Here is a 15,542-nt window from a genome sequence, read left to right as displayed (position 1 = left end):
TGTCTAAGTCTTCCACGTGCAGCATCCAGTTTGTGTGTGTGTGTGTGTTTTAATATTTTATTTATTTATTCATGAGAAAGAGACAGGCAGAGGGAGAAGCAGGCTCCATGCAGGGAGCCCGACGTGGGGCGCGATCCCCGGCCTCCAGGTCACACCCTGGGCGGGACGAAGGCAGGCGCTAAACCTTGGGGCCACCCGGGCACCCCCAGCATCCGTTCTTTCAGCGTCTTCATTATGCCTGCCTGGACCTGGAGGAGGCGCCCCGGAGAGCAGCACAACCCATGGTTTAAGACCACAGAGCTGAAGTCGAACCGCTCCTTCGGTTTGGAAAGCGGCTGTCTCTCCGCAACGGCCTTTAGGTGCTTCTCCCTCACCAGAGAGCCACCGGCCAGGGCCACAACAGCCTTAACTACACGAGAGCAGCTCGACCTCGGTTTCACCACCTGCCCTTGGCTAAAGGGGAAGAGGAGGGACATCCGCCCGGTGGGAGACGCTTCCGGAAGTGACGTAGGAGTGTCAACATGCAAGATGGCGGCCCATCACCGGCAGAACACGGCAGGGCGGAGGAAAGTGCAGGTATGGGAGTCCCGCTCCTCGGTCCCCCGGACGCGGCCTGCCGCCCGGCGCCCACCTCCAGCTAACGATGCCTCGAGCCGCGGTCGGCTAGGGTAGCGGCGTGGGGCCAGCGGGACGGGGCGCGGCCGGCGGCGAGGGGTGGGGCCGCGGCGCTAACGGCTTGAGGAAGGGGCGGGGGGCGCCTGGCTGGGCCCTCCGGAGCCCTGTCCCGGGACCCCTGGGTGAGCGGTTCCGAGGTCGGGCTTGACCGACCCTAGCTCTCTCGCAGGCTTGAGTTTGCGGGATCTGGATGGACTCGTCTCCCGCCCACCTGCCTCCTCCTTCCCTTGCTTTTCTCCCTGTCGGCGTCTGAGCCGAGGCCTGCGGACACTTCCCTGGCGGGCGGGCTAAACGCCTGTGCGGGGGCGTGGCGGGGCAGCGGGGCGCAGAGGGCCCTGCGGGGTTTCTGCGGAGGATGCGGCACGTGGGAGCCCTCCGCTTTTTTTTTTTTTTCCCCCCTCCGGAAGCTTTGTCCCTTTGAGATGGAAACGACGTGGGAGTGTGCTGGTATTAGTGGGGAAATTATTTTTATTAATTTTTTTCATCTTCATTGTGCATCCTCGATTCTTTCTTTTCAGTTTCTAAAGATTTATTATCCAAGGGTAAAGAGTTATCTAACCCTTCTGTGTGTTCTTTCTTTATGCCTTCGTGAATCCACCTTTATTTGGGATACCCTCAAGAGTTAGTGCTGCCTATTATTTTCAGCGGTGCAAGGAGTAAAAGCCCTATTACAGCTGTTTGCCTGCAAGTATATTGTATATAGGAGTCAGTGACTGTGCATCTGTTCATTAAGCGTTTACTGAGCACTTAGTTTAGACACGAAGATAGGCAAAAAATTGTGACAGTATAGGAATAAAGATCTCTTTATGAAACACAGCATTATATGTAGTTCCACAGGTGGAAATAGTTTGTTGAGTAGGTAAACAGGACAAAGTGATCCTTCAGTCAGGTAACCCCAGCAATGGCTGTAGGCCACTGTCTTCTGGGCAGTTCACTTACTTGTTTTATTGATATCATTGATCACTGCAATGTCCCAGGCATTCACTAGGTATCTCCGAATTGAGTGAAATTAATAAGAATCTAAAATAGCTTACCCTGTTAGGTGATTTTTAAGTACATCAGTAACAGAATCCCAGCATCCAAGCCAGGTGGGTGAGAATGTGTGCTGTGCACTAAAATGTAAATCAAAATTGTCTTAATTGTATTCTAGACACTAAAGTGGTACACTCCTTGGGTAGTAAGGAGAGTTAATCAGGCATTCAGTTTCTTGCATTTAAATTTAAAAGGCCATATAAAAGTATAAGATGAGGAAATGTAAATTCACCACAGTGTGTATGGAAAAATTGAGTTTTTTAATAGCTGAATGTGAGCCATTACATGTTGAATGAGGGAAATAATTCCATTCTTTCCTGGTCAGAGTACAAAACTAGTTTGGGGTTCAGCACTTAGTACGTTGTTCTTGATAGGTCTAACAATCAGATTGGTGAAGTAACAATTTCCTATGAAGAGTGTCAAAAGAACTAAGATTAGCCTCTGAAGAGAAGATTCAGTAAATCGGGCAGCCCCAGTGGCGCAGCGGTTTAGCGCCGCCTGCGGCTCAGGGTGTGATCCTGGAGACGGGAGATCAGTCCCACATCGGGCTCCCTGCATGGAGCCTGCTTCTCCCTCTGCCTGTGTCTCTGCCTCTGTGTGTGTGTGTCTTATGAATAAATAAATAAAATCTTAAAAAAAAAAAAAAAGATTCAGTAAATCTTGTTAGCTGCTTTCAGAATTTGTCCCCAAGGTATAGGACCAACCTGAGAATCTACGGAGATTGATTGTATCTCAGTGTGAGAGAGAACTTTAAAAAAAAAAAAAAAAAAAAAAAAAAATATATATATATATATATATATATATATATATATATATATAATTAGACTTCAGTTTGCCAACATACAGCATAACACCCAGTCACCCCAAACCCCCACCCACTTCCCCTTCCACTGCCCCTTGTTCATTTCCCAGAGTTAGGTGTCTCATGTTTTGTCACCCTCACTGATAGTTTCACTCATTTTCTCTCCTTTCCCTTTATTCCCTTTCACTAATTTTTACATTCCCCAAATGAATGAGAACTTTTGTTTGTATCTCAGTGTGAAAGAGAACTTTTGTTATGGAAGTGTTTTTCAAACTAATGCACAAGTTAGTGCAAAAAACTCCACAAACAATACAAAGGTAAATAATAATTGTCCTCTACTCTTCAAAGATTGCTACTGTAGATGATGTGATATATAATCCTAGACCAGTTTTTAGTTTTGTTTTGTTTTTTTGTTTGTTTGTTTTGTACTCTGAGCACTGTTGGCATGTTGGGCTGCATGATTCTTTAGGGGGGTGGGGAGAGTCTTATGCATTGTAAGTTGTTTTTCATCATCCTGGCTTCTGTCTACTAGATATTAGCATATCCCCAGTGTTGACCAAAAATAACTAAATACTTTTCAAATGTTTGCTAGGGGGTAAAATTGCCCTTGGTTGAAAACCAATGTTCTATACCTTTTGTGCATATGTACCAACTTATATGATTTTTTTTTCTTTTTTACGCTACACAAAGTCATAGTATATATTGTTCAGTATCTTGCTGTTTGTCAAAATTTTAAATACACATTCCCATTGACCAAACAATTCCTCATCTAAAAAATTGTTTTAGAGAAGCGTGTATGAGGGGCCCCTGGGTGGCTCAGTCGGTTAAATGTCTGCCTTCGGCTCAGAGGCTCAGAGGCTCTGGTCTTGTGATTCCAGGATAGGGTCCTGGGATCGGTTGCGCTATGTGTCACGCTCCTGTCGTTGCACTCCCTGCTTAGTGGAAAGTCTCCCTGTGCCTGTCCCTCAGCTTCTGTGTCTGTCTCTCCCTCTCCCTCTCTCTCACATGCATGCACACCCTCTCTATTAAATAAATAAAATTTAAAAATTTTAAAGTGCATATGCATATATCTTTCTCTAGTTGTTCAGTAGTGTTTATTTTAGGATTTCTGTCATTGTGAAAAAAAAATCTCAATGTCCATCAATAGTCACTTGGCAGATAAATTAAGTACACTTATGTAGTGGATTAATTTGCAGTTGTTAAAAAGATAAGCTTGATCTGTATTATTAAAAAGGAAAGGTGTCCAGAAGTCAAAAAACAAGTCAACATAACATAGTCCCATTTTCACAAAGGAAATAATGTGTCTTTAAAAAGTCTGGAAGGCTATTTATTAACAGTGATTATTTCTATGTATTAGATTATGTGATTATGGGTAAGGAAAAAATGGGGTATATTTTATTTTAAAATATATGTAAACTTTTATATTTTTGAGCTTTTTACAACATTCTTTGTTTTAATAAATAAAAAACATTTTAGAAAAACTATATATGGCTACATAATTATATTTTGCCTCTTGGCAATCAGTGTCTTATACCAAAAGGCAGTAGCCCTGAGCCTCATTATTAAATTGTAGGCCAAAAAGAACCCTTGAGACTTATAATATTTATAAATAACCAGTGGAGAGGGGTCCAGATATACTGCTTATTAATTATAGACATAATGAAGAATGAACACATGTCCTACTGTCCTCAACTTCTAAGCAGCCTGGAGGTGAGTATGAAGGGAAGGAGTGGATTTATGATTGGCAGAAATATGATGAGACATTCAAATGTGTGAATTCAGATATGTGCTGTAGATTTTTTTTCCTGATAATCAAGGTGTCAAAACAAATCATTTCACTCTTTGGTGATCCCTTACTGTTATGGTTTTCCAGCATCCAAAGTCTATTGGCTGGCTCACTCTCTTTCTCTCTTTCCCTTTCTCTCCTTCCTCCTTCTCTGTCCTTCTTCCTCTCTCTCTTTCCATCTTTCCTTCAACGGCCTCTTCCCTCACTTGCTACAGAATTCTGGGTATGAGGTTGTCACTGCTATTCTGGTATAGGAGCAACAATCATGCTCTAGTACCCAGTGATGTTTCAAGCATACACATACTAGGCCTTCTGTAACGAGATTCTTTTCCTTGGAAATGACCCCAAGTCCAACTTACCAGGCTCACATAATAAAAGACATGGCATTGGCTCAGGTAAATGAAAAGTCAAAGAGGTAGTGCTGGTTTCATGCAAATCCTGAACCAGCAGGTTTACTGTGACTCTAATCTAAGAAGTGTTATAAAGTCAGCTTTACTATTGGGCTGCTTATGAGTTATCTTCTATTCCCAAACTCCCAGCTCTAGGCTTTCCCTCTTGGTGGCATGGTGTCTGTCCCATTCCAGTCTTCATGTCCTTTCATGCAGTATTCAAGGCTATAGTCTCATAAGTAGCTCTTGTACATTTTCTTCTAGGATTTGCTTGCGTTGAGGAAAATATTGGGAGCAGAAATGGGGGATGGAGAGGTAACCAGCAAAAGTCTCTTCTATCAGTACTTCAGTACTTACCTTCTTTCTTTGCCAAATATTTAGTTATTTCTATTCAGAGTTCAGTATGGGTCCTTATTTCTTTTCTTTTTTTTTTTTTTTTTTTTTTTGCAAAAGAGAACAGTGCTTAAGTACAAATGGAGACACGATTCTTTTTTTTAAATAATGGGTCCTTATTTCTGATTTAGAATCCCAGTTCTGGGTTGGTTGTTTAATCTTTGAGACTTTTTTTTAAAGGAAGTAGAATGAAGCCAAATCCTGGCTTCTCAAATTAGCTGTATGTCCAAAATGAGTTACTTTTTATGTAGGATGGGTAGTAAAAAATTTATACCAATGTGGTGGCATCCCTTGGAACAGAGGTTAGTAAACTGCCTCTAAGGAGTCACGTGGTAAGTATTTTAGGCTTTGCAGGCCACGATACTTTGTCATAACCACTCAATTCTGTGATTACAACGTGAAAGCAGCCATAGACCATACCTAAATGAATAGGTGGCTGTGTTCCAATAAAACTTTGTTTACAAAAATAGGCTTTGGCATGGATTAGGACCATGGGTGGTTTTTTTTTACTAACCCCACCCCACCCCAGACTAGGAGTAGTCACACTAGAAGATGTCCTGTTTTTATCTGCAAGATTGTTTTTTAGAATACTTCTTAAAATCAGCACTCTTGTGGGACACCTGGGTGGCTCAGTGGCAGAGCATCTGCCTTTAGCTCAGGCCATAATCCTGGGGTCTTGGGATTGAGTCCTGCATCGGGATCCCTACAGGGAGCCTGCTTCTCCCTCTGCCTCTCTCTCTGTATCTCTCATGAATAAATAAATAAAATATTTTTAAAAAATCACTCTTGAAATTACGTACAGTAGAAAGTAATGGTTCACAAGATTGAACAGGGAAAACCGATGTGAGAATTACTAATATTTGGCCAATTTTTCTTGGCCACATTTAGCCTGATTTAGCCTGATAGCTGGAAATAGCCTTACACAAAAGAGCTATATGATTCCACTTCCACTTAAAGAATGTTATAGAACAGACAAAACTAATCTATGATGAAAAAAGTCAGATCTAGATTGCCTAGGAATGGGGTGTAGAGGTTGGGATGCAGAGGAGGGAACTTTCTAGGGTAGTAATAATGTTCCTTGTGTCTTGGTAGAGGTCTGTATTCTATAGATCCATATATTTGTTAGACGTATATATGTACTTTAAGATTTCTACATTTCATTGTATGTAAATTTTACCTTAAAGGAGCCATAAATAAATAATAAACTAGATAATGATATACATGTTGAAGTACTTAGGGGGAAGTGGTATTGATGTGCAAGTTACTTTGAAAGGCATTGAAAATAACAGATCAAATGGTTGGATGGGTATGGGATAAAGCGAATATCAACAGTGTCAATTGTAGAATAGAGGTGGATATATGGACATTTGGTGTGTAATTCTTTCAGCTTTTGTATGTGTTCAAAATTTTCATAGTATAATGTTGGCGGAAAATAAGCTTTAAAGGTTTAAAAAAAAATGGTTAGTGATAAGCAGTAAAAGAAGGGAGAAGTGAAATTTTACTTGTGGTGGTCAGAGAAGGCCATGCTCAGAAGCTGACTTTAGAGTAAGGATCTGAAGGAAATGAGATTGCCATCTGGAAGAGCATTCCAGTGAGAATATCAGATGCAAAAGTCCTGATTGGGAATGTATCTGCCTTATTTGTGGAACGCTAATGATGCATCGTGACTGGTGTGGAGTGTGGGAAGAGGAACGGGAGATGAAATCAGAGAGGTAACTGTAGGCCAGATCTTTTAGAGCACTACAGGTCATAGAAAGGCTTTGGCTTTTGCTGTTGAGTGAGATGGGAAGCAGTTGGTGAATTTGGAGCAGAGGAATATATATGATATATATATATATATATATCATATATATATATATGTTTTAATAGGACCAGCCTGGCTGCTGTATTTAGAACAGACTGAAGGTGAGGGAGGGTAGAACCAGGGGGACCAGTAGCTATTTAAGAAATCCAGATGCTGTGGGATAGTGCTGCACACAGGGTGGTAAGAAGTAGTTACATTTTGGAAGACTAGACTTACTGACAGGATATGAGATGAAACAAACTGAAATAACAATGGGCACCAAGGTTTTTGACCTAAGAGACTTAGAAGAATGGAGTTGCCATTAACAGCCCTCAGTGAGGGAGACTAAAGGAAAAGCTAGTTTGGAGAGGACTGTCAGGAGCTTGGTTTGGGCAATGCACAATTAAGATGCCTGTTAGACATCCTAGTGGAGGTGAGTCAGCATGCACTGGGGAAGAGGGGAGGGCTTGGGGAAATAGCCGAGTGCCTCCATTGTGAGTCTGAAAGGCTTCGAAGTATCCTTTCTTTTCGTAAAGAGATTGTGAATTTTGTACTTATTCCATGATATATCCATATTTGTTTTCATATAAAAAATTGTTACTGTTAGGTAGAATTACACACACACCCCCAAAGGAAATGCCCATGCCCTAATCCCTGGAATTTGTGAATATGTTATATTGCATGATAAAAAAGGACTTGCAGATATAATTAAGGTTATAGACCTTAAAGAAAGGATTTTCCTGGATTATCGCAGCAGGCCCAGTTTCATCCTGTGAACCCTTAAAAAACAGAGAATGTTCTCCTAGTGGATGCAAAAGTCAGATTTGAGGCACTAGAGGGACCCTTTCTTCTAAGAGGGGGCACAGAGATAGTATGAGAAGAACTGCAGGCAGCCTCTGGGAGTAAGGTTGGACCCCTGGCTGATAGCTGGCAAGGAAACAGGACCTTCGGGCCTACAACTTGAATGAGTTTGGAGGTCAACTCTCCTAGAGCTTCTGGGAAGGAACTCAGACCCGTCAACACTTGTCGATGTTAGCCTTGTGAGAGCAGAGGACCCACCCAAACTCATCCTGGACTTATGACCTTCAGAACTGTGAAATAATAAATGAGAGTTGTTTAAAGCCACTAAGTTTGTGGTCATTTATTATGTCGGCAACAAAAAATTAATCTGATTATCATGAAATTAAAATAATCAAGGATAGTTTTTCTTCTGATTGCTTATACCCTCTGGCACATTACCAGTAACTCTAGGGGTATTTTAGCTTGTAATACAGAGACAGATCACATAGAGATCATGGATCATCCCTACTGTCTGATTTCTTTATTTTGGGTCCCAGATGGAGAAATTAATCAAACAGTGCTTACTAAGCCAGCTACAAATACTTAAGAATGTAACCTGACTGTATACTTGCTGTTGGGGCACCCCCGTATTCCTGTCAGTCCCTTTATGTCTCTTCCAAAATGCATAGCTCCTACTGAAGGTCTGGCTTCCTGCACCTTGCAGAGTTCTTAAAGGTGCCCTCTGCTCTTCCCTTCCCCCCACCTTTCTAAGGCAAAAGGGTCCTGTAGGAGTCTTCATCTTCTCTGCCTTTGCCTGTACTCTTGACTGTCTAAATGAGGTTTTTCTAGGATTTTGCTCACTCATTCATTATTTCTATCTTCAGCACTTTGTTTTTCTTTCACTTACTTCCATTTCTTCTGCCTGCAAAGCTTACCTGTATCTTGGGAGGGAAAAGCAAACTTCACTTAACTTGCTATGACTTCTCTTATATTCTTTTTCCACTAGAATGAAAGCTCCAGGGGCATTTGGGTGGCTTAGTTGGTTAAGCGTCTGCCTTCAGCTCAAGTAATGATCTTGGGGTCTTGGATCGAGCCCTGTGTTGGGCTCTGTGGTTAGCAGGGGAGTCTGCTTCTCCTTCTCCCTCTGTGCCTACCCATGTGCTCTCTCCTCACTCTCTCTCAAATAAATTAATAAAATCTAAAAAAGAAAAAAAATTGGCTGTAGATAAAAATAGGATGCGGTTCTTTCAACAAATATTGGTGAAGCACCCACAGGCTCAATTTTAAACACTGAGGAGTTTGTGCTTGAGCACAAAAGTCTTCCTAGAGCTTTCATTCTTTTTTCTTTTCTCTTGCTTTCTTTTTCTTTTTCACAGCAAGGAGGAAGAGCAGAGGGAGAGGCAGACTCCCCTTTGAGCAGGGAGCCTGACACACCCCCCTTTTTTTTTCTTTAACAAGTTTTTAGGGGCATCTGGGTGGCTCAGTTGGTTAAGCATCCAACTCTTTTTTGTTTTTATAAATTTATTTTTTATTGGTGCTCAATTTGCCAACATATAGAATAACACCCAGTGCTCATCCCGTCAAGTGCCCACCTCAGTGCCCGTCACCCAGTCACCCTCACCCCCCGCCCACCTCCCCTTCCACCACCCCTAGTTCATTTCCCAGAGTTAGGAGTCTTTCATGTTCTGTCTCCCTTTCTGATATTTCCCACTCATTTTTTCTCCTTTCCCCTTTATTCCCTTTCACTATTTTTTATATATTCCCCAAATGAATGAGACCATATAATGTTTGTCCTTCTCCAATTGACTTACTTCACTCAGCATAATACCCTCCAGTTCCATCCACGTCAAAGCAAATGGTGGGTATTTGTCGTTTCTAATGGCTGAGTAATATTCCATTGTATACATAAATCACATCTTCTTTATCCATTCATCTTTCTTTTTTTTTATTTTTTTTTTAATTTTTATTTATTATTTATGATAGTCACAGAGAGAGAGAGAGGCAGAGACATAGGCAGAGGGAGAAGCAGGCTCCATGCACTGGGAGCCCGACGTGGGACTCGATCCCGGGTCTCCAGGATCGCGCCCTGGGCCAAAGGCAGGCGCCAAACCGCTGCGCCACCCAGGGATCCCTATCCGTTCATCTTTCGATGGACACCGAGTAAGCATCCAACTCTCGATTTCAGCTCAGGTCACAATCTCAGGGTCATGAGATCAAGTCTCTCATTCGGCTCCATGTTGGGCATGGAACCTGCTTGGGATTCTTTCTCTTTCTTCCTCTCCCTTTGCTCTCCCTGTCCCTTGTGTACACTCTCTCTCTCTCAAGTAAATAATAAATTTTGTTAAAGATTTTATTTATCTATTTGAAAGAGAGAACATGAGCAGAGGAAGGGCAGAGAGAGTGGGAGAAGCAGACTCCCCACTGAGCGGGGATCCCAACGTGGGGCTCAATCCCAGGATTATGACCTGAGCCAAAAGCAGACATCTAACAGACTGAGCCACCCAGGCATTCCAAACAATAAGTTTTTAATGTGACATGTCTTAGAACGTATCAGCATATACAGTTCATCTTCATTCTTTTTTTTCTTTTTTTCCTTTTTTTTTCTTTTTTTTTATCTTCATTCTTTAATGACCACCTAGAATGGATAATTTAGTCATTTCCTTTTTGAAGATACCGTTACTATTTTGTCCATCATGCTAAAATTTCCCAAAAAAATTAATAGCAGTTAAAAAATAGTAAAGGTCTTAAAAAAGTAAACAAAACAATAAAGATCCGTAATATAGAATACATAAAAGGTGAGAGATCAGTTTCACATCTGACTGATGGGGCTTTAAAAAGGAGCAGAGAAACAGAGGTCATTATTAATGACTTGATACAAGAAAGTTTTCCAGAGCTGAAGTGCCACAAGCTTCTAGATCGAAAGGGCTTTCTTATGCATAGCAAAGTTAATGATAAATGGACCAAGAAATAAATAAAGCAGCAAGAAATAGAGAAGATTCTAAAGACTTGGGAGTGAGGAGGAGGGTGGGCATGTGGCAGTACAGGAAAGAATGAAAATGAGATTAGAATGGAATGAAAACAGAACAGCATTAAATTCAGTGGCAACACTGGGTGCTGGATTAGAAGTCAAAGCAATGCCTTTAGAAGCGGAGGCGTTTTTCCTACGTGGACTTCTTCACTCAGCCAAATCAAGTGTAAAGGTAAAGACTTTTTTAGGCTTGCGAGGCCTAAGTCACCTCCTGTGTACCGTTTCCTGTGTTAGTTTCTTAAGGTCCTGGGAATGTGCTTCAGCAAAACTGAGGAGTGAACACACAAAGGAGATGTTGGAAATCAGGAAACAATAGCTATAACCCAGCCCAGAAGAGCAGTAAAGGGAAGCATCAAAGGTGATAACTGTGGTAGCAGACAGAGAGGGCAGCCCGCCTAGACCAGAGTGAAAAGATGTGTGTTTCTGAGGAAAGACTTTCTGGGCAAATGGGGTAGTCTGGGGTCTTGGTAGAATGTCTCATGTGGTGCTGCAATTAAGGGGAGTTAAAGTAGAGGAAGGCATTGAAGAAGGAAAGAAAGGGAGAATACCAGGGAAAACAAAAAGCTCTCTAAGAAAAGAAATGTAGAGACACATGGGTGGCTCAGTGGTTGAGTGCCTGCCTTTGGCCCAGGGCATGATCCTAGAGTCCCAAGATTGAGTCCCACACCGGGCTCCCTGCATGGAACCTGCTTCTCCCTCTGCCTGTGTCTCTGCCTCTCTATCTCTGAGTCTCTCATGAATAAATAAATAAAATCTTTAAAAAAATTTTTTTTAAAGAAAGGAAATGTATTCATAATATAGTTCTTGTCTAGTCAGTTGACAGCAATTGCAATGTCAAACAGTGTAGTGCTGGTGATTTATTGACTCCAAAATTGTGATACATCTATATCAGAAGAGTAGAGGGAGGAGTTAGTCCAGAGCTGGATCCCAGTCTACCATAGCCTGAGTAAATAGATACTGTCTAAAATGTATAAGCCAGAAGGTTGTAGGATAAGCACAATATTTTGAGAAATGCAGTAACTCTTCAGAAGCAACCAGGAGCTAAAATTAGTTACCCCTAGGAATTAAGACTGGGTACGGGAGTTTTACCCAGACAATAGGGAGATAGTTTTTCATTAGAGTGCCTGCCTTTGGCCCAGGGCATGATCCTTTCAGTACTACAGTATTTGATCTTCTGAATACAGGCAAGAATTACTTAGACAGAAATTAAATTATAAATTCAAAAAACTAACATGTATCCATTGTAAAACATCCATACCATATAAAAAAGGCACAAGTGAGTGACAGTCACCATAATTCCATCACTATGGAATAACTACTGGTAGTTTTATAGACGTATATACTTCCAAACATGTATTATTTTAAAACATACATTTAATATTCTGCAAGATTTTTACAATAACTATTATACACTACTCTATTGGACCATACATATTTCACTTAAAAAAAAACACACATCATGGCTTTCTTCCCGTATTGGTCAGTCTAGATCTACATCAACGTTTTTAAAGATTAAATAGCATTCTCATTTATAAAATGTGTGCCAGGGATCCCTGGGTGGCGCAGCGGTTTGGCGCCTGCCTTTGGCCCAGGGCGCGATCCTGGAGACCCGGGATCGAATCCCACATCAGGCTCCCGGTGTATGGAGCCTGCTTCTCCCTCTGCCTGTGTCTCTGCCTCTCTCTCTCTGTGACTATCATAAATAAATAAAAATTTAAAAAATATATATATATATAAAATGTGTGCCAAAATTCACAACTAGAATACTTCTAATTCTTTACCATTTTTAATCATAGATCTGTAGTAGATACCCTTGAAGAGGTAGGTGTGAATTTGTTTTGCTAAGAATTACTTTCCACCTGGGATGAGGACCTGACAATCTGTTGTTATTCTCTGATCTTTCCCATTGGACCAATCAGATAATCTCCCAGAAATTTGAACATTAAGATTCCTACGTGCAACATAGTTTCCACTTAGAAAGGTACTGAGAGAAGTAGACAAGGGGCCTTAGAGTCCCAGAGAAAAAGAGATTGAGAGAGATTGAAATTGACATTGAAGCCTTCTTGGCTCCTGCTGGCTCTCCAGTGTCTGATTCATGCAACAATATTTATTAAGTGTCTTTTCCATGCCAGACACTATAATGAGGTACAGTGGTAGAAGGAACAAGGCAGACAAGTTCCTTACTCTCTTGAAGCTTTTATTCTAAGGGAAAAGATATAGCAAAAAAAGAGAAATACAGAGTGTGGTAAGAACCGTGGAAGAAATAAATAGGGTAAGTAATGGTGGAAGGAGATCGGAGGATGCCTTTCAGAAGAGGTGACTTCTCTGCTAAGACCTAAAGGGGCAGGATGAGCCAGACAAGGTAAAAGCCAGGGGGAGGTATTCCTGTGGGGATCATAGAGGTGGGGGATGTTCTTGGCACAAGAAACAGTAAATTCAGAAGCCCTGAATAGGTAGGAAAAAGCTTGATGTATTTGAGGAACAGAACAGAGTTTGGGGTGATTCTCATGAAAGAAGCTGAGGGGGGCGGTGGTTAGTTTGAGGTGAGTGTAAAGATGCAGGGTAGATCCAAAGCACGTGAGGAATTTGGGCTTTAATGAAGTGAAAAACATTTAGAAGGCTTCAGAGAATTGCCACGAAAATATTTTTTAAATGTCTCTTATGAGTCTTATGACCATCTTTCCTGCCCTTGGGTTCTGATAGATATCCTTATATCTTTATGTTGAATTCTCTCTCTCTCTCTCTTTTTAATTTAAGCTGGTTTCAATATAAATATCTCCCATAGTTACCCATACCCAAAAGACTAGGCCAAAAACAATAGTCTTGTCTTTGTGCATGGAACCCTGGGCCTTTTCATGTTTTTATATATGTGTTTGTTAGCCGTTTTCTTTTCTACATAAAAAATTTCCTCAAAAAAAAAAAAATTTCCTCTTTGTGATCTTTATTCCTCTGTTAAGCTTTGACTTTTTCTTACTGTTTTGTAAGGACTCTTTGCATGTTCTCAAGAGTAAATTTTTATCTTTCATATTTATTTCACTATTTTCCCAGTTGGATGTTTACCTTTTAACCTTGTTCATCTTATTTTTTGACATTCAGATTTTTTTCCCTGAATAACAGCTTTATTGAGATAAAATTTACATGAGTTCACCCATTTAAAGTATATGATTCAGTGCTTTTTAGTAAACACAGTGTTGTACATTGACCACCATTTCGGAATCTTTTGTTACTCTGGGAGGAAGCCTCACACCCATTGGTATTCACCCCCATTTTCCTCTCTTCCTAGCCCCTGGCAACTGATTTACTTTCTCTCTCTGTAGATTTACCCTTTCTGGACTCTTCATGTTAATAGATTCGTAAAATAGGTGGCTTTTTTTAACTGGTCTCTTTAACTTACCATCATGTTCTTAAGGTTCTGTCAATGTTGAAGCCTGTGCCAGTACTTCACTGCCTTACATAGCTGAATAATATTCCATTGCACAGATATACCGTATCTTATTTATCTCTTCATCAGTTGGTGGACATTTGAGTTGTTTTCACTTTTTGGCTGTTGTGAATAATGCCGCTGTGAGCAGTTGTGTACATATGGAAGATTTTGAGTTGTGTTTGCCCAGAGCAGCATTGGTCTTTTTCTTTGAAAAGATTACCCTGTTTCTTGTCACATTAGTGGAACCTTCTCTATGTAGAGGTTATACATATTTGCTTGTCTTTTTAAAAAAGTATTTTTATGATTGAATTGTTAAATTCCAATCTTTACTTCATATGCAAATTCATTTTGATTTAAGATTTGGAGAAAGGATATAATTTTTCTCAGTAGAATCACTAGATGCTCCTAGATAATTTATTAAAGAGGTTGCATGCCCCCATTGATTTGAAACACTACATTTGTATCAAAATTAAAACTTTAAAAAAAAATTTTTTTTTTAATTTATTTATGATAGTCACACGCACAGAGAGAGAGAGGCAGAGACACAGGCAGAGGGAGAAGCAGGCTCCATGCACCGGGAGCCCGACGTGGGATTCGATCCCGGGTCTCCAGGATCGTGCCCTGGGCCAAAGGCAGGCGCTAAACTGCTGCGCCACCCAGGGATCCCAAAATTAAAACTTTGTAATAGGAAAATATGTTCCCAAATCTTGTTTTATTCTATTGATCCTTTTTTTATGTTCCTGTTGTGGTATTCCATTGTAATTCTAGTAGCTTCACCTTTTAAGATCTTTAAAGAAAATCCTTTCATTTTTAAAAATGATTAGATATTCCCCCAGAGATACTGTACTCTGTATTTTTCAACTTCTAGAAAGAAATCTGATAGGATTCTGACCAAAGTTGGGTTAAATTCACAAATTTAAGGAAACAATTATTAATTTTGAATCTTCCTCTGCTACAGTATGGCATGTCTCCTTTATTCAGGTGATTCTTTTATGTACCTTGGTTATGTATCTTCCTTGTAAAATGTGCTTCTAGGTATTTATTCTTGTTCCTATTGTGAGTCCCAAACCCTCCCACCCCTATCAGTTTTTTAACTAGATATTTAATTGGATTAGAAACGTTTTGCTTTTGGCTGCTTTTTTCTTACTTGTAATTGCTTTTGGTTAATTCTCTAGGGTTTTCAATGGAGCACACAGGCTACCAACAGGAGCAAAACAGAGGGGAGCACTCTGAAGGAAATGTTGAGCATATTATAGGAGCACAAAACTTCATTTTGTTTGGCAGGTCAGATGAGGCCTTTTTGAGGAAGCATCATCTAAATACATGTAGATTTGCCACAAGTGGGAGGAAGAGCTTCTGCACAGAGGGGCCAGCACCTATGATGATCTGGAGGCACAGTATGCAAAAATCTCTAGCAAGTGTGCAAAGATCAGTGGCAAAAGTGAGGAAG

At 40.7% G+C, this 15,542-nt stretch overlaps 1 protein-coding gene across 2 annotated transcripts in view; it reads left to right on the top strand.

Annotated features, from left to right (window-relative positions):
* The first annotated feature begins 425 nt into the window (after positions 1-425).
* WDR48 (WD repeat domain 48) overlaps positions 426-15,542 on the top strand; it is a 49,667-nt gene continuing 34,550 nt past the window's right edge. For both annotated transcript variants that reach the window (XR_012015139.1, XM_072793291.1), the window contains exon 1: positions 426-576. Coding sequence is in view for 1 of the 2 variants with exons in the window: in XM_072793291.1 (XP_072649392.1) it covers positions 529-576 (48 nt within the window). In the remaining variant the exon portion in view is untranslated. The remainder of the gene's footprint in view (positions 577-15,542) is intronic.

This window comes from Canis lupus, chromosome 22 (assembly GCF_048164855.1).
Source record: "Canis lupus baileyi chromosome 22, mCanLup2.hap1, whole genome shotgun sequence".
Lineage (NCBI taxonomy): Eukaryota > Metazoa > Chordata > Mammalia > Carnivora > Canidae > Canis > Canis lupus.
Note: the sequence above shows the minus strand (reverse complement) of the source record. Positions and strands in the feature narration are given on the sequence as shown.